General features: G+C 40.8%; 1 protein-coding gene across 5 annotated transcripts in view; it reads left to right on the forward strand.

Moving 5' to 3' along the window:
* ptprub (protein tyrosine phosphatase receptor type Ub) overlaps positions 1-23,994 on the forward strand; it is a 220,520-nt gene that overhangs the window by 97,195 nt on the left and 99,331 nt on the right. For all 5 annotated transcript variants that reach the window (XM_066682457.1, XM_066682459.1, XM_066682460.1 and 2 more), the window contains exons 3-4: positions 4,895-5,166; positions 22,195-22,270. In XM_066682457.1, coding sequence (XP_066538554.1) covers positions 4,895-5,166; positions 22,195-22,270 — 348 coding nt within the window. The remainder of the gene's footprint in view (positions 1-4,894; positions 5,167-22,194; positions 22,271-23,994) is intronic.

Below are 23,994 nucleotides of genomic sequence, written 5' to 3' on the forward strand. Positions count from 1 at the left end.
GGCTATGTTTTTATATTGTAATAGTAGTTGTAATAGTAGAGCCCGAGATAAACACACAGAGGGTTCAGATCATGGTGATATATGATATATGTGTAAGTGATCACAAGTTCCCAAGTTCCCTCTGTTCAAGTTAACAGTGAATATTTTGACCTACAGAGCTGGTGATTGAGAGCAGCGTAGATCAAAAATTACACCACTACTTATGGTCAAAAACACATATGAAGCATTTCCCTGTTTTCATTTCCTTTTATTTTCAAATTAGAAAGCGGATAATATGCCCGCTGTGCCACAACTCTTTCCCGTTGGTTGAAAATGTCTATATTTTGCAGATTAATACCTGAAGAGCTTCAGTCAGAGTGCCATTATTGGGCAGTATTGGCACTCCTGGAACATCTCTCAGCCAATTACATTGCAGTGTCGAGACTAACTGTGGTATAATTAGATTTATCCTCTTTTTAATGCAATAAGTAATGAATGCAAAATTCATCATAACATCATCCAAGTTATTTGTCATATACAGTATTATATTTCAAATCTCAGCAGGATGCTCAGAGGAGTTTAACATTATGAATTTTTTTTCCTATAGTGGTCAGGTACCTCAGTGGATTTATTTTCTGATCCACTAACTGTGACCTGCCATTTCACAGGCAGCAAGACACAATACAAGCTATGTAACAATATTACAACAGTATTGCAACAGAGAGTGATCACACATTTTATTCCTTTAATTGTAGTGTTAGACTTGTTGCAGGGGCCAAGGTATTATAGTCCTGCTGTCATACAGATGGCATGTGTTAAATGTGTAAAAACAAAAGAGGTAACTGTACAGTTTTGGCAATAACACTACCCTGGCTTCTACTGAAATGCCTGTTCTTCCTATTTGTTTCTAATGTTCTCTTACTTTGACATTGAATACCTCATGAACACAAAGGCAGCAGTGCTATTTTGAGTTTTTGATTGTTCCTTCTGTGCCAGAACTGAATTCACAGCCTGTCAAACTGGAAGGAACTGTGTCAAAGTGTGTTTCATTTGCTTTCATGGCTCTATATCCAGCATCCTGCTGTCAGTGCAAAGAGACAGGTGAGCAGTCTCTACTTCACGGCAAGTGCATTTAACTTAAATTCACTCTTCTACAAGGCATTGTTCAAGGATGTCTTAATGCTTTTTATGTTTGTTCATCTGTATCTGAAGGACCAGGCCTTGCGGAGTCTGCTCACATTCCGCCTTTAAAGTCTTAAACGCAGGTCGGCTTTGAGGCAGGCTTGAGTGGGTCCAACAGGTGAGGGTCTTCCTGGTTGTCAGGAGCTCAGAGGGAGTGCTCATCACTGGGAAAGGAAGGCTCTCATGTTAGCCGGGATCTGTCTGGCTTGTAGGTGGAACCTGTCCGGTCTGCACAGGGCGTCTAGTCCGTCCTCCAGTATCAGGGCTTTTGAGTGCTACTCTGCAATCAGCTACACTTGAACTGACAGTCTTAGAATAGCCTAACTTTTACTTCTTGGATCCAATCCTGCACCGAGATGTGCTTGTCCTTTTTTCAGGGAAAGCAATTTCCTTTCAATTTTCTTTGCACACATACCCAGTCGTGCCATTTGATTAGTTAGGACCACAAGGAATGGACCAATTCTGGCCCAACATATGCGTCATACAACATGGGTAGTAGTAATGGGCAATCTGTCAAGAGTGAGATTTGCCCACCCCCACACTAAGTCTCTAGGAACCAGATTACAGATTACAGCACCAGCAGCTAGCTTTGATTCATCATGCCACAGTTTCTCCATGTTGCTTCAATAAATGTCTCTTACAAACAGGCCGTCAGTAGTGTCTGATGTTGAAGTCGTTCCTCTGTGGCGACCAGGGTATTTCTTATTTATTTGTCTTTCATTTTTATCAGGCGGTCCCACAGAGACATAAGTCTCAGATTTGATTAAGTCTCAGTGCCCTTTTAATCCCACCACTCACTGAAGATCTGTGACAGGATAAAATCAACAATGACTTTCCCATACTTACATACTTTTCAGAACTTTCATTTGTCTGATCCTAAACAGCATTACCAGAATTCTATAAGGCATGGTGAATGACAAAATCTACAATGGATCCGCCAGATTAGTTTTGTGGGGTTATTCAGTGTGCTTAATAGTGATTGCTGCTGTAGCTTGGAGTTTTTACAAATGGCTAGTTGATGCTGGATGTCTGCATTTGGTTGTGACAAGTCTCTCCGGCCAGTCAGAGCCCTGCAAATGTCACATTTTAGTTCCTACTAGGTTTTCATGGAACCACAAGCAAGTAGGTCCAAAAAGCACCTGCCTAATATAAAGGAATAATGCAGAGTTGAGTTGGGTTGAGTAGATTTGGAACCATACAGTGGAAATGTCTGGGAAAGGCTGTAACAGTCTGTTAAGTACTGCACCAGACATGCTGACCAAATTTGGATATTGGTGTTTTGCCCAAACATTGTTTAAATATATTATTTGTTTATTAATTCATTTATTCATTCGTTGTCTGTAACCGCTGATCCAATTCAGGTTCGCTGTGGATCCGGCGCCTACCTGGAGTCACTGGGCTAAAGGCAGGAACACACCCTGGAGGGGCAGTCCTTCACAGGGCGACACACATTCACTCATACACTCACACCTATGGACACTATTGAGTCACCAGTCCACCTACCAACGTGTGTTTTTGGACAGTGGGAGGAAACCCACGCGGACACAGGGAGAACACACCAAACTCCTCATAAATAGTCACAGTAACTGCAGCACTACCATGCCGCCCTCCAATATATATTAATAAAAAAATCATATATATATATATATATATATATATATATATATATAATTAACTTCCATTTAATAATTATAAAAGTATTATAATAAGTTAAGTAAACAAAAGTGCCTGAGTTCATATTTTTTCGCCTGGTATTTTTAGTTGTGCTGTTTTCCTCAGTGTTTCTGAAAGAGATGCAGAATGCTGGAATATATTGTGAATTATCCAACATTTCCATTTCGCTCAGTCAATTGGACATGGTTAACCTTTGCTAAGGAGAGATTTTGTTCTTGTTCCTAATAAGGTTTTGCTGTCCTTCTGACCGATAATTCTCTATCAGACAAAATAAGGACCATTCTGGAAACAAGGCAACAAGGACTGTCTGGTCTCTGTCTCATATTTCTCCCATGAATCACTCCAAAGCCCTTGGAGTGTGGAGATGGAAGTCTCCTGCACTGACTTGGTAAACAAGGTCTCTCAGCAGGCTTGTGTTAATCTTGTTAGCATGTGTGGGTTTGAAGGGTGTTTGGGTCAGTGTGTCCTGATTAGGTATAAGGGCAGACGGACCAGGGCTCTGGGTTGTGTGTGTGTGTGTGTGTGTGTGTGTGGGTGTATACGTGCAAACTTTGTGTCCTTACAATGACAAGAAAAAAATAAAAATGTCAGATTTTGTTACTTTGTTCTGGTGTGGGCTTCGCTGTGTTTTATGGCCAGTGTTAAAACATGCCTGTTTCTGCTGTTTACTCTGCTGTGCTTTAATAATTATGTCTCAGCAAAAAATTAAAAATAAAATCATAATCTAAAAAAGCTACACTGTAGAATTATTTAGTTTGCCTCATACCTCTTTGAACAGGAATCAGTCATTCAAGTTTTAACACTAGCTTTTTGAGTGGAAGTAGATCATTGTGGAAGCCTTGAGCATATTTCCATAGTGATAGAAAAATGGTAGGAAATAGACAAGTTTTTAATCCATATTTTAACCCACTGACTACATGCCACCTGGACGTACATGTGATATAAATCTTCACACACTAGATTTCATTTTCAGAGTTTGTATAAGAGTTTAAGGAGCTCCTCGCCATATAATTAATATGGAATACTACAGACATTTGTTTCAGTTGGGTTAATTACAGTAACAAACAATTCAGGAGATGAATACCAGTAATACCAAGATAATAATAATACTAGCATGTGTCTCCGTATGTCGTCTGCACGTACGGTTCATCTGCCTCACACCTCTTTTTGCAGATGGAGCTCCTAACCTCAGCATCCTACTGTCCTTCCATGTGTAATCTGCATGTCATTCCAATGAATACACAGAAACTTACTGGACCGTGGGTGTCTTTGTGATTCTGTGTGTGTTTGTGTGTGTCGGTGTGTCTATTGCTCCTTGTCACTCAGATGTGTTCAGTACATTTTATCTGCTTGTGGTTATGCCAGTAGTCTTTAAAAGTCTGCCTGTTCCTAAAAAAAAAGGCTAAAACTACACTTGGCTGAAAGACATTTGTTCTTCTTTTCTTGTGTTATGCTTCACTCCTCTCCTTCTTGGTGTTGTGAGAGATGGAAGAATGCCAAATGTGTTGTTACCTTGAACTTATCTACTGGAGAAAAATGCACTGCCTAAGCCGAACAAATAGATAAACAAGGGCTTTGGAAAGTGAGAATGGGAAACAACAGATTTTTTCTTTTTGTATAAGTGAAAACAGCATAAATGTGCCAAATATGCTCTAAAAAAGAGAAAAACACCAGAATGCCTATTTTTCCCTGTCCCTTTTGTTCTCTCTGTGCTGAGTGAAAGCCAAATGTGTGCTGTTTTTAATACGCTGTTTTAAAAGTGAGATCCACTCAAATGAAGTGCATCTCATTTGAAATGCTTGAACTGATACTTTTGTTCAGATAATATGCTTTTGTCAAAGCGCTTCGCTAATAGCCAGTCTCATAGATGTTGATTTATGAAGCAAAGGGAGTGTCCATATTATTGTGTCATCTATATTTCTGTCCTTCAGCTCTATCAGATATTCCAAATTAACACTCATTCATTGTACATATCTGTTTCTGTGTGTTGACTCACAGCAGTGGTGTTTTCTCCCGTCATTTTCAGTGACCATACTGTGTGTTCCTCATGTTCCTGCAGGCTCCTACATGATGGTGAACTCCTCCCAGCATGCCGCGGGCCAGAGAGCACAGCTGCTGCTGCAGGCGCTCAGTGAGAACGACACACACTGCGTCCAGTTCAGCTATTTCCTCTACAGCCGGGATGGACACAGTCCTGGGACACTGCGGGCATTTGTAAGGGTGAATGGCGGCCCATTGGGCATCCCCGTGTGGAATGTCACTGGCTCTCAGGGCAAACAGTGGCACCAGGTGGAGCTGGCAGTCAGCACCTTCTGGCCCAATGAGTATCAGGTAAGGAGGGCTTCATCTGTATATGTTAGTGGTCCATGGATAAAATCACAACCCAAAATACAATCGATCACTAGATTAGGATCGACTGCTTTGTAGCTACACTCATTGTCCATTTTATCAGCTCCACCGACCATACAGGAGGACTTTGCAATTTTACAATTACAGAGTGCAGTTCACTTGATTCTCTCCATACTTTCTTATCCCCATTTCACTCTGCTCTTCAATAGTCAGGGCCCTCTCAGGACCACCACAGAGCAGGTTTGATTTTGGTGGTGGATCATTCTCAGTGCTGAGCTGACATAGCATGCTGTTCAAGTTTTTAAACACTGTGTCCACTCACTCTCCACTCTATTAGATACATCTGCCTCATTTGCCCACCTTGTAGATGTAAAATCAGTTGAGGCACATTTCTGTTGGTCGTCCTCTAGCCTTTCATCAGTGGACACAGGATGCTGTTGGCTGGATACTTTTGGTCGGTGGACGAATCTCATCCCAGCAGTGACACTGTGGGCGTTAAAAACTCCAGGAGCACTGCTGTGTCAGATCCACTCGTACCAGCACAACACACAGTAAAACACCACCACCACTTCAGTGATCTACCACTCAAATCATACCTGCTCTGTGGTGGTCCTGTAGGGTTCCTGATTATTGAAGAGCAAGGGTGAAATGTGTATAAGAATTTATGCAGAGAAACACATAGAATATAGTCTATAATTGTAGAACTACAGAAGCTTCTGTAGGGTCAGTGTATAATGCTAGTTTCTAGCATGGCTTTATCTGCCTCCTAGCCCTGTCTATTTTAAGGTTAGTTCTTCCCCTCATTATGTATGTAGTTAAACCTTGTGAGGTTAGAAGGTTAGTGTGACTAATGAGCCCGCTTATGTAATAGTAACAGTACTGCTCAAAATGTAAGTTATTCACCTTACAAGGTATTCACTTGTTGAGAGATCATTTTGAGGAGATTAGATATTACATAACAATAGACAAAAATAGAAAGAAAGCAGACATAAAAAGAATATGCACATCAAAAAAGAGAGCTGCTGGTGTTCACAGAACAATGGACTGAGCCCAGGGTTCAACATCGATTGTGTTTAGGATTACTCGGATCATAAGAACCATGATATCTAACCAACTTTGAAGACTGAACTGGAAAAGGCCATTTATCTTTAGTTGTAGCTTCAGTAATTTTCTGTTAAGTATGTTTACTGCTTTCTCTGACAGTGAGGAATTATTACGTTCATAGCTGTTTTGACTAGAAATTAAGTAAATGAATGGTGACCTTGGCTCTTGAACAGCCCTGTGAATAATCACTGGCAACACAAGACTTAGCGAACACTCATGCTTTTAAGGTTCAGTAGAAGAAGTGTGGAGAGACCATGGCTATGGCTTACAGAACTGCCGCTGTGAGGTCTGTGCCACTCTATTAGAAGATTTGACTGCCAGCTGTGCTTGAGACCTACTGAACTAGTTTTGGTGACACATGGCAGTTGTAACACAATGGTGTCCAATTAGAGTGCCACTAATGACTGAACATTGGGACATCACCTTTGCCCTCTGTCTGAGTATTATACAACAGAGTGGAAGGGTGACCCTCTTATTAATCACACCCCCTGCTCCCTTTAATTACCATTGATCTGAGTCTGCATCTAGGTTAACGCTACAGGGCCTGGATAAGTGTCAGATGTACAATGAGTAAACAAAGTTGGTGTAGTCTTACCTAAAGGTACAGGGGTTAGCGTGTTAAGAACATATTAAAGAGTCGTAACACATCAGTGAAAATGATTGGGACAGGCACCTTCCTGTATTGCTTTTTCCAGCTAGAACTTTCCCAGACTGGCTGTTGACAAATGTTACAAATATAAAATGAACGTATAGTCAGGTTGAGACCACTTGGGAAACTTTTCTATGTTGCTACCTTCACACATTTGACAGCTATAGGACCAACTTACTGTCCCATTGCACCACACATACAGTCTGGCCCTACAAATAAAGCAAAGCCAGTTATGAAATCTCTAACTATGACAGCACCTGATTGATTGGAGCCTGTGACCGGCGCCCTGTAGGCCGTCATGGGGTGGAAGGCAGCAGGCGACCAGCAAGGGCTCCATCTATAAATTCAATTTCTCCTTTCTGCAAACTCTGCGCAGCTGTCAGAAAGCAATTAAGTTGAGTAGTGTGTGTTTTATAGAGAACTGTCAATCCCTCTGACTTAATTAACTTTCCCACGCCGGTGAAAAGATATGACCTTCATGTGTAAATAATAGCTCTCTCGCCAAGCCACCCCAGTGTAAGGTGGGGGCTATCACAGGCGCGTGTTAGTTGGCGATGATGAGAATTCAGCTACAGGGTGATTGGGATCACACATCCACATATCACATAAACTATGATTGACAGCAGAGTCCCAACCACACACCAACAATGTAAAAATGCAATAAAGTAATAGAACTCAGATTTTCCCGTTATTTTGCTTATGAAATATGCTTGCTGATTCATTCCCATCGCATACCCCTTTGCTCATGAAGTTCTTTTAAGAGTTTCCACTGTTTCCTCATTAAAAGTCTGAATGAGTAAGCTGATACACCAGGCAGTGTGGGCGATGTGCGGGAGATTGTGTGGTACATTATTGTGTGTGACAGACTGAGGGTCGACCAGTGCATAAATGATGCCGGTAATAGCAGATGCGATTGGCTTGATGAGTTTAATCTTTGCTTCACTGACTCTGTGGGAAACTGACTCAGGATCTGGGTGGGAGTCAAAGCTCAGATACTCAAAGCAAGGCTTTGTTCATGTCAAAGTACCAGTCAGAGAGTGGGTAGACCAGCCCAAGCCCAAGCTGAAGTAAAAGTGTTGTTTTTTGATGTTACAAAGCAAAAGTACTTTTCCAAAAACAACTTGAGAAGAAACCACACATTCATAAGCAACACTGTAGTCTTAGCATATTTTAGTTTTTAATTTGAGAATATTCTATTTCAGGTACATTTGGAGTTAGGTCCATCATCACAGCAGATTTTCAAAACTTCAAAACTTAAAAATGATTCTGCAAAAGTGACAATGAGTGAAATTGTTTCTGTTTGAAATTCTCTGGGAGGTATGCATCCATTTAAATGTTATTTGAAGGGTTAACGGGTTTAGTTATTACCCATATCTGAGTCTAGTTCACAGGGCACATAAGAATAGTTCTCTCACGTGACAGAAAAACACTTTCAAAAATAATTTTTAAAGGTTTCCAGTGGATTTAAGCTATTTGGGCCCGTTATTCTGTATGAATGTTTTTTAGGTTCCATTGTGTTCTGAAGCTTGTGAGTGAGCTGTGAAAATGGTGCCTTCACTTTGCCCTAAATCCACACCACAGGTTCCCTGCAGACTAAATGTCAGAATTTTGCAGATCTAGTGTACTGTGGCGTGGGACTGTAACCCTGAATAAGACAAGTTATTAAGCTGAAAATAAAAGCTGCCAGCAATTTTGGTTCCAGGTACAGTAATTCTTTGGTGTTATTTTGGCGATGTATTCAGTTGTAGTATCTACATAGTGCTTTGTGTATTTATAAAAAGTGCTATACAAGTGTAACAGTCATAATCTTAATCATCTACATCATAATAGAGTGAATTAAAATACATATCGCTGTTGTTTATAACAGTATTTTACTGGAATTTTCTATGGATTCTTGAGAGCTTATGTCCATTCGTAATAGATTGCTTTATAATTTACGATACTTACAGACATTCTCCTACTCTTTTGTCATTTAACTGCTGTGCATTATTGTGCAGTAATGATTATTGTCTATTTGCATTAAAAAAACACAAGATAAAATATTCATCCTAAATATTAAGAAGAAAACGTATTTGTCACTGCATTGATTTTGAGTTCCATCAAGTGCTGCAAAACAGTGCTGCAAAAGCATGTGCATCCAAGTATGTTTGAGTTTTGGTTTAGGTGATTTAAAGATTGTGATTTTGATGTTAACAGTATTGAACATAGCATATTAATACATTATTTTGGGGATGTTTTTAATAAAATGACAAATGTAAATTTTGAATGCAACACTTACCATAACATGATATATGGCATCATTTTATCAGGGTGCAAAGTGACACTGTAGGCCATAACAGTGCTACACAGCTCCAGGTTCTTGTGGTCCTGGGTCTAACCTGGTCTTGAGTGACAATCTGGGAGGAGCTGTGTTTGTGTGGATTACCTCCAGGTGCTCCCTTTCCCTCCACAATCCAAAACCACATGTTCAGTAGACTGGCTTTGCAAATGTGTCCATAGGTGTGAGTGCATTAGTGACAGTGTAAGTGTGTGATGCCCGGAGATAGACTGGCGCCTGGTCCAGTGTGTGTTACTGCCTTACACCCAGTGATTCCAGGTAGTGGTTAGGGAAAATGAAGGAATGAATCCATCCATCTATTGCCAAGCAACCAGAATATCAAAACTATTCCAGATTCATTGTTTACTCCTGTATGCTGCTTACCCAAAGATTCGTGTCAACTATAAAAATCTGTCAAAGAGTCACTCAACCTATTTTTCTGTGCACGTGTCTGTGTACATGCACAGGAAGGGCTTTGTGTGCGGAGTGATATTTGCCTATGCCTAGCAATGTGTAAGCATGTGTGTGATGCTATATGAAAAGGTTAATGTTAGTGTGTAGGTGGACTCCTGTTGGAAAGTATTCCACAGCATACCACCAGAGATGAGGGGAAGATAATCCCATCCTGCCTGTTCACAGGAGAAGCAATGTGCAATGTAGCAGTAGTAAAGGCGAGATCTATCTAACACTGCTGTAGGCAGGAAAGTAGGAGGAAAATCTAATTTGGCAAGAAACCTTTAGTTGGCCTTCATCCGATGAGAGCAGCGTACTCTCCTTAGTGTGTGGGGGTCTTCAGTTTTTCTTTTTGTTTTTCTTGTCCTTTCTTACTTGCTTCCTTGCATTCTTTTGCTGTCTGTCCGATCTTCTGTTGCTGCTTTCTTTCACCATCTCTTGTTCACTGAAGCTGAACAATGTCTGAAAGCCTCCTGAGAGAGAGAGAGAGAGAGAGAGAGAGGCTGATTCAGTCTACTTATGCTGGTAATCTCAGCTCAGCTACTTTAAGGCCCACATCGCCTCTGAATACAGACATATCCTGCCAATACTGTTCAGATAGAGAAAGACACACACACACAGAGAGAGAGAGAGAGAGAGAGAGAGAGAGAGAGAGAGACAGACAGACAGAGGAGATAAATGTAGGAGATAAGGGAACAGAGAGAGAAAGACTTGAGGAAACAGGGACATTTCAAGAGAAAGAGAGAAAGAGTGACAATGGGTAGGAAGGGAGTGGGGGTTGAGAGAGAGAGAGAGAGAGAGAGAGAGAGGAGATAAATGTAGGAGAGAAGGGAACAGAGAGAGAAAGACTTCAGGAAACAGAGGGACATTTCAAGAGAAAGAGAGACAGTGGGTAGGAAGGGAGTGGGGTTGAGAGAGATGGCGAGAGAGAGAGAGAGAGAGAGAGAGAGAGAAGAGAGAGAGAGAGAGGGAGAGTGAGAGAAAGAGAGAGGGAGAGAGGGGAGAGAGAGAGAGAGAGAGAGAGAGAGAGAGGAGATAAATGTAGGAGAAGGGAACAGATAGAAAGAGAGAGAGAGTGGGTAGGAAGGGAGTGGGGGTTGAGAGAGATGACAAGAGAGAGAGAGAGAGAGAGAGAGAGAGGAGAGAGAGAGAGAGAGAGAGAGAGAGAGAGAAAGAGAGAGAGAGAGAGAGAGATAAATGTAAGAGAGAAGGGAACAGAGAGAGAAAGACTTGAGGAAACAGAGGGACATTTCAAGAGAAAGAGAGAAAGAGACAGTGGGTAGGAAGGGAGTGGGGGTTGAGAGAGATGGCAAGAGAGAAAGAGAGAGAGAGAGAGAGAGAGAGAGAGAGGGGGGGGGGGAGAAAGAGAGAGGGGGAGAGAGAAAGAGAGAGAACAAGGGCATAAAGAAGTGAAAACACACCTTATGTATCAGAAAAGGGCAGTGCAGGATGAATAAGGAATTAAACATGGTCCCTGAAGGGCATCTACTGCTATCATCTTGCATGTCTTGGCCAACAAATGAATAAAGCATCAATGGAGAAGGTATTCTCTAGAGGCTCCACAGGTGTCATCACTGCACTGGGCTCTATGCTTAACGCACGCCAGAGGCTTTTAGCGCTAAAGCATGTGGCTTTAAATATTTAGTGGTGTTGGTTGCAGCATCCACACAGACTCCCAGCCCAGGCCCCTGTGGATCTACAGCAGTAGCCCGGGATAAAGTGCTCTACCACTGTCAGCAGCAAATGAGGAAGCTGTCAGTGTGAGTGTGAGTCTGCAGGTGATCAGCAACACTCATACACACTTCACCCCAGGCTGTTACAGATCACGAAATAACACGGACTTCTGCTTTCCTATTTATTAAACTCTTACTCCTACTTTGCATATTTAACACTTTCACAGCAGATGTTTTTGATGGAATTTGGGCAAAGTTTATTAAATTATTCTGAGTGGCTAAAGTCAGCCAGGTAAATATGTTTATTTATGATGTTTGGCAGGCATTTGTCTAATTTCAGAGACAAGCTATTATGTAGTGTTAGGGGTCTTGAACAAGGACTCTGCAAAAGCTGGGATTCAAACTCTAGTCTGTGATGTGGAATGGTAAGGGTCTTACCATTACCAGCCCTGCTTTATAGTACAAGTTTATCAGCCCAGGAAACTCACAGACCAACTGCATGTGTTGTACATATCACACGTGATGCTTCTCAGCCAATCAGATCTGAGCCAATCATAGTGGAGGATCGTTGAAGATATTGTGGCGCTAATGGACAAAAGCCCTAGTGTCAAGTGCCACTACCTGACAAATCATTAAGCACATTATTTTAATATGCATTTAGGTTTTTTTTTTCAAAAGCATTTTGATTTTATTTTTAGTGTTGACAAAATACTATTTTATTTAATAGATTTTTATTTATACATTTTGCAGTTGTATAAAAACTGAAAATATTGAAATTAGTTGCGTGTTCCAGTTCATTTTACAGTGAGTACTACACTCTGTTATTTTTCTATTATTCTGCTCTTTTTAACAGTAATTTTATTATCGCTAACTAGAATAAACTATAATTCTATTGTTTTTAAGTATATATACAAGAATATGTGGCAAACCTATATACGGTCATAGTCATGCCCAACCTAACAAATAAACAAATAAATAAATAAAACAATATACTGTGAATCTGTATAAACATTTTTGAACATACTGCTCAGTCCTGGTTGAAATATATCTGTTATTGTACTTGTAGTTTGATTTGGCATTCTCTAAAAAAATGTTGATTTTTCTACTAGACTACTTCAATATACAGGATATGGCACTGAATCATAATTTAAGTTAGACATGATATTCCGGAACTTGGCTTGAAGTCATTTTCTATGACAGAATCTTACTAAATGTTAAACACCCCTGGTGTATTCTATTGGTACCAGTGGGTTTTCATTTATTCATTTATACGTGTGCATCCTTTATAAACTGATGTTCATTGCTCAAATGGCAGCTTCTTTTCTCCAAGACCCTGAAAATCCAGGAGTTGAATTTGTGGCCATGCCCAAATTCATGACGACATAGTGAGGTCTTTACTTACTGTTGCTTTTTCTACTGTAAACGCCATCTTCAAGCGTCTTGTTTTCAGTTTGGAATGGGTTCTACCAGCTCTCTACAGCTGAGGCCAGGGTCCCATAGTCCACGGCACTGTATATGTTCGTCACTGGGGGAAGATGTGAGACCCATGCCACACCTGATTTCAGAGCAGCCCCTCTGGCCTAAGAGCTACTCACTCACCTGTTCATTCTAATCAAAAGGCTAATAAGTGTGATGACTAATATTTATGGTCCTAACTTCACCTCCCTGCATCACTGTTAACACTCAGCACCAACCTGTGCTTGCTCTCCACCCCCACCCTGCATTTTTCAAGCACTCACAGAGCTGGGCCCGGTTCAGTTTGTGGTTTACACTTTAAGGCTGTTGACCAGATGGAGTCTTTGCAGAGTGTTGTTTTTGTCAGCTCATAACATTATGTTGTCAGCTTATAACCCTAATTCTCAAAACTCTTTCCAAAGCACATGATTATGCATTAATGAGCTCCTGTCTCTTGCTGCAGTTTTGAACTGCTTTTGACTCCACATTGTGTTAGGGCCTTGAATGTGAGAGGGCTCACTTTCTATTCTGATAAAGATGGGCTTCCATCCATATTTATGTGATGAGCTATGCCACATTGCCTGCTATCTCTGAGTATAAGAACATCAAGAAGACAGGGTGGGGCAAAGTGAGAAATTGGAGTTGAGGAGATACAGAGAAATGAGTGAAAGGGAGAGAAGAAGGCGAGACAGTGAGAGAGAGAGGGAGGCAGAGAGATCACCTTGAGCTTGAAATATTTGATTTGAAATCTCGCCTCTCTGCTATGCTCCGTGCTGCCTTTCTGCTGTTATTGGTGAAGGTGTGTGAGATAGGAGGAACCTTGTTATCAAATATTAAAGATGTTATCGAGCCCGCCAAGACTGCCGAAGAGAGTTGGATTCTTACGTGGTTGCCTTACTCACTTGCCATATTCATTCTCTCTCTACCTCTCTTTCCCAAACTCAGCGCTTTCCCACTCTTACAATAGCATTCGTATCAACAGTGCTTCATGGTCATGTCTGTTTCCAGCGTGTTATAAACAGAGCACAATGAAAACAATAGAGTAATTAAACACTGGCTGTTCTGTTAAAACAAAGTAGGCTTGATTGGCAATACAATAAGAGTGCATTAATAGTGCGAATGAATAAGTAACACAAGCCAAAACAGAAAGCAGAAAGCTTGGAGATTTATGGGATCCCTTTAATTTATGCATTGAAATAGAGAGGAAAGAAATACATGGCAAAGTTTAATCCATGAAATGCAAGATACAACAAGATAAAAACAAGTGTTGTTATTTATAATGTGTGATTCTGTATCAGTGATCTATATTTTGTTTACATTCACTTTCATGTTATAGGTCAAATCAGCCATAACATTCAAGGAACACTAGGTAGCTTTTTAACCTTAAAATTACAGCTTCAAAATCATTGTGATGCTCCACTGAGCTGTAATAGGGAGAACAGAGCCTCTGTCTTTGCCGCTCTGGGCTCTGCACTACAAAAAAATGCACTATGTATCTTTTGGAGGAAGGTAGGACACCCAATCCCTCCCAATTGATTTCATGACAGTGCTGTAAAAATTAACTACACTCAGAAGGGGGGGGCAGACACACAGTAGTTTGTCTGTTGCTGCACAATTTGTCATCCTCTAGGTTTTCATCAGTGGTCAAAGGATACAGCCCACAGGACGTTGTTGAATTCCTTTTTTTTGTGGACTATTCTTAGTCCAGCAGTGAAACTGGGGCATTTATAAATTCCAACAGCACTGCTGTGTCTGATCCAGTCATATCAGTGCAACATCTATCCATTTTTTATGTTTGTTTTTTTCTGTCTGTCTCTCTCTCTCTCTCTCTCTCTCTCTCTCTCTTCATCTTCACCACTATTCCTCCTGTCTTGTTTGTTGCACTGTGTGGACGCTATCAGACCTTGTACACTCTTCATTTCTGATAGCACTCCTCCCTCCCTCTCTTCCCTCTCTATCTCTGCTTGCCTTCAGTCGTGCTGTAATGTGTAAATATTTGGGGTGACAGTAAAGGTGGAGATAAAAGTTTATTTTTGTATCTGTTCCACTCCTGCTGTAACCCCCCTCCACCTTCTCAACCCCATATTTCTCTTTTTTCCCTCTTTCACCATCACTCTTTCTGTAGCTCTGGCTCTCTCCTGCACAGCAGTAATTCATACGTCTGGTCTAAACAACCTCTCTGTCGGTCTATCTATCTCTCTCTCTCTCTCTCTCTCTCTCTCTCTCTCTCTCTCACACACACACACACACGCACACACACACACACACACACACACACACACACACACACACACAGACATTCACAAACACAAGCCTATTTTAAAGAACCCGTATAATACATAAACAATATAAATTTACATTTCTTTTTCTTATTTTAAATGAAAATTTAATACAGTCTGTAAACATTGTTAAAATTTCAAAATGTATTCCTCCCTATCCAGTTCACTGAGCCCATATATGGAAAAAACAGACACAATTGCCAGTGCATTTACAAACGGACACCCTTTCAGCCCCATGTTCATGTTGGAGTGATAAGGTGTTACTAGAGACACTCTATGTGTTTTATGTATCACTGTAGAGCACACAATGCACAGCAAATTAGGGTTTGATTACCTGACAAAGCAAGGGCATAGAATTAGCATGGACGTAGGTGACGTGTTCTTACCAATGTCCAACAATTATTAATTAATAAATAAATAAATAAATAAAAATAGACCTGTCAACGTCTCATTAACCTAGAGGTGCAGAAGGGGATAAATCATGTTCTCTACTCAAGTTCTACCTCCCCGTAACACATATGGCCAGTCTGATTGGCTGTGCCTTTTCCTGCTGTCACCTGAGTCTCTGTAATTTGGTTGTTAGCAGCGCCAAAACTGGAAGGAAAACTTCCCAGTCATGTCCACCAACGTCAAGAGCAAATATCTACGGCATTGTGATAAATTAAATAAATCATGTCATGACTATAGACCTCTCAATCTGGATAACATCTGTCAGGTGCCTTAAACTTAAAAAGAGCATGCATACAACATACATCTTTTTACAGTGTGTGTGTGTGTGTGTGTGCCTATATATATATATCTGAATACCTCAGCAAGTAAAAGGAATGGGTGAGGGGGCCTATGTCCTAGGCTATGTCTGGAACATGGGCGCCATCTTGAAAGCTGCCATAATGGATCAAGGGTTTTTCCAATGGGAAGGTGGTTGTGTAGCATATCAAAGAAATAAAAGGTGTCCTGTGACTTTTGAAGAGAGAGAGAGAGAGAGAGAGAGAGAGAGAGAGAGTGAGTGACAGAGAGAGATAGTTCTGTGTTAAAGAAACATGACTTTATAATATGGTGTGAATAATATAATAATAGGTTTTATTGGCACATAAACCCACATTCGTAAGTGAACTTTAAATGGTTCCCAAAGTTAAATAAAGAAAGGATTTGGGTCTTCTAAAATCTTTGGCATTTACAGTGTGAGAGCGTCTATCTGAGGTCATGAACAGGCATCAGAGAAAGATAAAATGTGTGTAAGAGAAAGTGTGTGGGCAGAATCACAGACCAATTTACATGGAAGCAATTAAAAAGCTCTCTTGGGACGGTCTGCTATCCCTGGATGTTAGGCCTCCTGCAGGGCGCTTCATTACCCACACAATCTAAACCTGACTCCCTGGCTCTGGGCAGCGATCCTTGGCCAGCTGGCCGAGATGCAGCCCTCTCTCGTCCACCCTTCGTCCATCTTCCCCTACCCACCTCCCCTCCTTCTCGCCTGCCTCCGCAGCTCTGGTGGATTTTTTATACGGTGCCAGGGATTGTTCAATGATCCATTATCTTCTGTTAAATCTCCTTAACAAGGATATGAGATGTAACTCTGCCGAGTTACCAATAATCTTGAACCAGACAAGGAAAGAAAGGGATAAAATAAGCTTTAAAACATTTCCTTTCAGCTTGAATACAGCCCTCTGCATAAAGCATGACAAAATTTTAATATTCACACATAACTTTTATTTACACCGTTAATCGTTGTGTGCCAGACATTCATTTCCTCTCTATTCTCAGGAAGCAATGTAATCCCTGCTTAGAGTAGGAAATTTTAATTGGTAAAGCATTTCATTGCAAGGCTTCCAGACTGTGTTTGTTTTAACAGAGCTAATTCTTCAGATATTCTTCTCTTTAGAAGCGGGTTACATAATTTCAGTAGGAATTAAAAATTGATTTAAAATCACAGTTCCTGTGCTTCAACTTGTCTGAAATTCAGCATCAAATATGAACAAGGAAATGTTCTCATTTTCTCACTTAATATAGGATGCTGTTTTATGCCTTTGCCTTTCTTCATACTGTTACAAACGTGAGGGACTCGGGTGTATGTGTTACTCTTGTTCAAAGGGGGGAATCTGGAGGGTGTTTTCCTTGTACATAGAGTCAGTACTCAAGCAGACTGATGGTAAAGGAGGATGTATGTTCAAGCTAAACTAAGATCAAAACAAAATTTTTATTCTTTTGCTCCGGTGTCGACTACAGGAAGATAGCAGAGGTCTTTAAATCCAGACCTTGGATTCTGTCTGTGGTTCTTCCATCTCGTATCCCTTTTCCTCTCCTGCACTGTGGTGTGTGCAGGGTCCTTCCAGTGTTTGTTGGAGCATGTTATTTAGTTCTATGCTCCATGATTCCAGATGCTCGATCCATGTCGCCACTTTGTCAGTTCCCACATTTTGGTCTAATAGTGCTTGGTAATTTGCTGTTAGCTTCTGGTCATTATCTTGTTTTAATTCAATCAGTTCATCTCTGGTTTCTGGTTCAGTTCCATCTTAAGATCGTCAGTTTGCTTACTTATGAGTTTTAGACTTATTTGAAATGCCTTAATTGCCTCATTTTCATCTGCACCTTTTGTTGTTGGTTGTTCATCCATGTCTTTAGGGTTTAAGTTTTTGATCCCCTGCTTTTCTTGCAGCCATTTACCTTTTAATTTAGTGGCTCCAGACATTCTGTAGATGAACTTGCTGCTTTAAAATTTGGAGGGGTTAAGTACTCTGACTGCTGAGAGCTCAACTCTTACAGAGCCATCTCGCTCAGCCACCCACCGGAAGTCCTTATTCTTATTCTGAGGAAGTTTTTCCTTGCCACTTTTGCCTTATTGAAGCTCACTTGGGGCTAGGCCGGGAGTTCTGTATGATGCTTTGTGACTACATAAGTAATAAAGCTTGCCTCATAAGTAAAACTGTATTGGGTTTCATTCAAATCAGTCAAAATACTCAAAGCATTAGAAAGGGAAATCCAGCATCCAGCCGAAGTGCACTAACAAAACATTTTGTAACAAGCCCCACGTTTGTAGCTATTGTTTGCTGTTGTCTCTTGCATGTCCAGGACTAGTATGATTGTTTATGTTTGTTCACATGTGCTTAAGAGTTCACAGACCATCACACAGCTTCACAAATGTGTCAACGGTAACCAAAGAGACAATGTCCAGTAGAGACATAAGGCTAGATATCAGAGCTCCAGAACTGTGAGGGCATTCAAAATGCTGTACTTTCTAAAGACATGAGGTCCTCTGGGGTGTACACAAAATTCTTTTGGACATTCTACTAGTCTGCTGTTGCAAGTGCCATATTCTGTGTTGTTGTTGTTGTTTGCTGGAGCAATGTACTCTGAACAAACTGGACAAACTAATCAGGAAAGCTGGCTCTGTTGTAGGAGACAAACTGGACTCTCTTGAGGTTGTGGCAGAATGAATGACGGACTCTCAATAAGCTGCTCCACATAATTTCTAGTGCATCGCATTCCCTGCATACAACAGTGCAAAACAGAGAGGGACATTCAGGGGGATACTGATACAGCAGCGCTGTGCTAAAGATCGCTTTTGTGAAATCTTTCCTTTCCACCACAATAAGACTATACTGCTGTGTCTCTTGCTGCCTGAAATCTTACAGCTACACTGTACAGCTCAGGTCTGAAAATCTTTGGTGCTTCATATCAATGTCTTTGTTTACATGTGGTTTTCATTATGTGATATTTTATTATCTGTACACATTTTATTATGTGTACAGAAACTGGAGCGCAGGACTAATAAATGCAGAAATGAAAAAGGAGCACAAAGTTTTGCTCATGATATATAACACCGGCATCAGTGTTTTTCTTCATTTTATTTAAAAATAAACACTAGATGATCTGCCACCAAAGAACAAATAAGACCAAGAACATTTAGTTGATTTTAAGAATTACAATTACTTATTTATTCAATGTAACTGGTTAGAGTAAAGCATGTGAAGTTTAATGTGGCTGTGCGCAGCTATATGGACTTTTATAAACACACTAATGCCACAACATTTCTCCCCACCACTTCCCTTTACAATATTTCAGGCAAATACACACACTCACGTGAAATAAGACATATTCAGCAGTCCTCCTGTTTCTGTGAGATATAATACGTGTGTAAATGTTGCAGAATACTGCTGAGCTTGTGAACTAACCAACGCCAAGCTGATGATCTGGTCAACACGCATGGCCAAACACAGCCATAACAAAAATAGAGCATGTTCCTTACTTATTTCTTATTATTCAGCCATGGTTCGTGCTGAAGAACCTACTGTTCTTTCCAGCTGGAACCAAAGTTTATATCGATGGAAGTGCGCCGAACGGTTCCGAATTTATTTCACAAACTGGAATGTGAAATATGGCTGAACTAACAACAGACGGTGTATTAGCACCACTTTAAGTACTCTCTGTGAAATATAGCTGAACTAACAGTTCCTACTCGCGCATGCGCATTTTAACATTAGGAGTGAGTGAGTCAGTCTGTAAGCGAAAATGCCTCTTCAAGCCTGGGCCAGCAGGCGGTCAGGCAATTATCTCTGAGTATTATATTGTAATGTACCATTAAAACTCATAATTATCCCAGCTCTGTTACTGACACAGATACAAATATATTTTGGCAGGAGCCTGTGATATACTGTGTCCACAAGTGCGTGGTTTGAAGGTTGAATGTTATAGATTAAAACGTGGATGTTTTATTTCTCCTCCCACAGCAAAGCGTTGCATCAGTCTTCAGCTCTGGCCTCAGTGTGCTTTGGGAGTTGAGTGGAGATTAAAGTTGTCTTCTTTAGCCTGCTTCCTCTCTCTCCTCAACATTCTATCTTTCCTCACCCTGCTTCTCTCATATTTTGTGTCATTTCCTCAATCTCAGTTGGATTGTTCACATCCATCTTGATGTCTTGTTGATCTGACTGCAGTTCATGGCAGGATTGAAGATGCTTCAAAAGTTCCACTGTTCAATAATGAAATTTAAGCTTACTGCCAAGCCAAAGAGGACGGAATTTCTTCATTTCTGTAACCGCTTCATCGTTTTCAGTGTCGTGGTGGGGTCAGAGCCCACACAGAATCACTGGGCGCAAGGCAGGATCACACCCTGGACGGGGCCACACTCCATCACAGGGTATCGCACAATCACATGTTCACTCACATACAGACAAGCCATCTACAAACACATGTTTTGGACTGTGGGATGAACCCAGAACACACAGAGGAAACCCACACAGACACAGGGCAAAAAAACATATACACAATGAGTGGCAAATGCTGCATGGTACAATTAAAAAATATGTCCAAAACCTTCCAGACACTCAGTCTGTTAGCTTAGCAAAGAGAATACACATCTCAGGAAGCCTTGTAGAACTTCTGGTGCTAGATACACTACCAAACTTCTGTTGTTATCTGTTCCAGAGCACATTTAACACACTATGTATGTTTAATGCAGCTGAACAGTTTTTCATTTGCAAGATGAAATGCTAAATATTTTTGGGGGGGACACTTTCCAATCCAACCACATCTGGCCCATGACCCACACATCCCAAGGAATAATTCCAACCATTGGCTAGAGGGGTATAAAACTCTGTAGCACTGCAACTGTATTCTCTGGGGAGACTGAGCACCATTTAGTACATCTGGGGTGGCCTGGAGTGACATTTGTAATCTTAAACTAATCATTCCACTTAAGAACCTGAGCTCACTAAGAAGTTGCTACTGGACGTCCTTTTAAAACGCTTAAAGTGTGAAATGTGTAAATCTTCTCTTTTTTTATGTAAATGATCCTTAGATTTTGGGAATACATCCTGGATAAATCAATGAAAATATTCCATATGTATTTAGCGTAATATCACATTCCATTATCTTGTATTTAAACAAGTTTTCAATCTTTTTTAACAGAAAGAAAAATGCAATGAAAGCATGTGTGTTCATTTTAATATCTGCCCTTCAGTCATTCCCAACTAATTTATTGCTGTGGAGCAGATGATGAACTGCTAAAATGTGTGCTGTGAGCACTGTTGTGTTTTCTCAGTTGAAGACCACTGCGTCTGAATAGAAGGTGTCACAATAGCTGTTAAAATGACCCACACATTTTGCTCAGCTGCCAGACCGTAAACAGCAACAAAAAATAGATTTTTTCTCCCTATCTGGCAAGGATTATGAGAAACAATAACTTTGATGGTGAGCGTGGACAGCCTCACAGCGCAGTGCTGGAAGAGCAAAAGAGAACATCCCCCTCCCAGCCCCCTCCAAATATCCGTCTGTAATAACATCTCATCACCACTCTCGTATGTGCAATATCGATTTGATTTCATTGCACAGCGATGGACGTTCTTCGTGTTGTGCATCTGGAAAGCGAGGTGCCTCTCTCTGGTCCCCAGAGACCATGTCCCTTCCACTCACGTTATGAGCAAGGGTGTGTGTGTGCGTGTGTGTGTGTCGCATGAGCTGAATGAGAATCATGCGTCATACTGCACACTGAGCCGTCCTGATGAAGCCATTATTTCTTTATTTCTTTCAGGCCTTGGGGGCCCTTAAAGAAGTCAGCATCTATCCCTCCTCCCCCCCCCCCCTCTCTCTCTCTCTCACTTGCCCCCTCTCCCCTTCTCTCTAGCTGTCTCACTATGTGAAGGTCAAGGTTTAGAGTTTGCCAGTGTGCAGCAGAAGGATGAAGGCTGTTATTTCTTCTCCTTTTTCTGCTGGTTAGCCTTTGCACCTGATATCTGCTCTCTATTAGTTTACTTATTGCCCTGCATGTGTGTGTGAAATAGAGATAGAGAGAGAGAGAGAGAGAGAGAGAGAAAGAAAAAGGGAAAGAGAGAGAGAGAGAGAGAGAGAGAGAGAGAGAGAGAGAGAGAGAGAGTTTTTTGTATTTACATTAATTACCACAAATGTCCAGCTACCTTCCAGGACATTTAGATAATTGCCCATTCTGTAAGAACCTGATTAAAGTTACCAGGTTAAGTAAGTGTGTTTTTGTTTACATTTATTTTAATGAAGCTTGGAAGGGCCTTTGTTGAGTGACTGTTTGAGTAAATGTTCATGATTTTAATTGTTATTTCTGTTTGTGCTCAGGTTTTGCTGGAGGCCACTGTGGACCGCTGGGGCTACATTGCGGTGGATGATATCCTGGTGCTGAACTATCCATGCTGTAAGTAGTACCATGTGGGTGGGCAGGAGACTTGGAGCAGATATGCAGACCACCCTTTTTTCACTGATGTACTTTTGCGGAGGCACAGCTAGACCTTCTCTTTGAGTTGAAGGCCCGTAATCTCCCTGCTTGTTGAATACCCTCAGCAGCAAAGCTTTTAATGTCTCTGTGTGGTTCTCTTGGCCTTTAGCCCCACCCTTACTCATGGATGTTTGGGAAGAATAAAGGAAGGCGCTCTTTGGTGTGACATGCTTTTCCAAGAGCAGAACTTGAACAGCCCTTTCCCTCTGGCTTGCACTTTATACTAGTGTTCTGTTAACCGGTCACTGTTTGTGTCCTAGTGTTTGGCAGAGCTCATGTCCTGCAGATTGTTTGCAGCGTTTGTCTGTATAGACAGGGCATCTGAATTTATATTCTGCATGGGTTGTAGATAGCAGGAGCCGGCACCCTGCTGTTTCACAGTGGGTAATGGGCTAAGATAGCATGCTGGACTTTGGAGTTCATACAGCAGAAGATCAGAGTACTGAGGCAGAGCTGTGAGGGAGTGTGTGATGTGTCTTCTTCACAGGAACCACAAGGGCTTTATGTACAGAGCAGAGAGAAGCAGCATGGCCAATGGGGGAAAAGCCTATTCTTTTGGAATGTACCAGATCATGGTTCCATGCTTGGGAAAAAAAACACTGTCAGCGCAATAAGAAACACACATAGATTGATTTACACTTAAATTCTGGTCTTTGCTCATCATGTCACTAAAATATACTAGCATATATAATGTAAAAATCTGCAAAAAATATTTTATTACACATGATCGAAGAAGTATTGTAGAAGTATCATATATGTATAAAGACTTACTGTCTAGAAACACTCATTATATATTAGTTGCCCTAGCCTACTGTTTAATAAGAGAAATGATTGTTAGTTTTTATGGATACTAAACATATAAACACTTATCAAGGCTTTCAAGAAAATAAAATCATTGTAATGAATTATAGTATGAATGAAGTGCAACATCTGGAACAATGCATTCAGAGATACTGTATTGTCTGGAATCTGTGAGGGACAGAGGGATTGTTCTTGCTCCAGCTGTATGACTAATACAATGGCTTTGAGGTACTAAGATCCTTAAACTATTATTTGTTTGTTTATTTCATTTCCAGTAATTAATGTCATCATTAATTATTATAAATGTGTTTTATGAGACTATCCATATAAAGAAAAGAAAAATCAAAGGAAATGTATTGCTTGTGATTTAAAGCAGGAAAAGCATCCAGCTTTTAAGACTTAAATGACCATCTTTATAGTAATTTCTTAATATAAATAATATTTATAATTCAGTGCCTAAAATAGATAACTGTTTTACATCACTTTGGTTTTTAGTGAATTTTTAATTTTACTAGGGCCTAAGGATAGTCACTGATGAGGTTTTGCAAGTGGAATTGTGACCCCTCCTGCCTGGATGCCGGATACAAAACTTCAGCTGTTCAACGGTCTGTGATGGCCAGTGTCTGATTCTTCTCTTCATGACATGACAACGAGACCAAGCACAGAGACCAAGCACAGACACCCTGTCTACAAAGCCATGCTGCAAAATGAGGCCTGTCAGTGTCTTGCTGAAATAAGCATGGGCTTCCAGAGAAAAGACGTTGCCTTGATGGCTGCAACTGTTTTTCTAGAATCCCAGTCTACGCATCAATTCACACATATAAAAGTCATTAATGTCATGG

The sequence above is a fragment of the Hoplias malabaricus genome, chromosome 10, assembly GCF_029633855.1.
Source record: "Hoplias malabaricus isolate fHopMal1 chromosome 10, fHopMal1.hap1, whole genome shotgun sequence".
NCBI classification, from domain to species: Eukaryota; Metazoa; Chordata; class Actinopteri; order Characiformes; family Erythrinidae; genus Hoplias; species Hoplias malabaricus.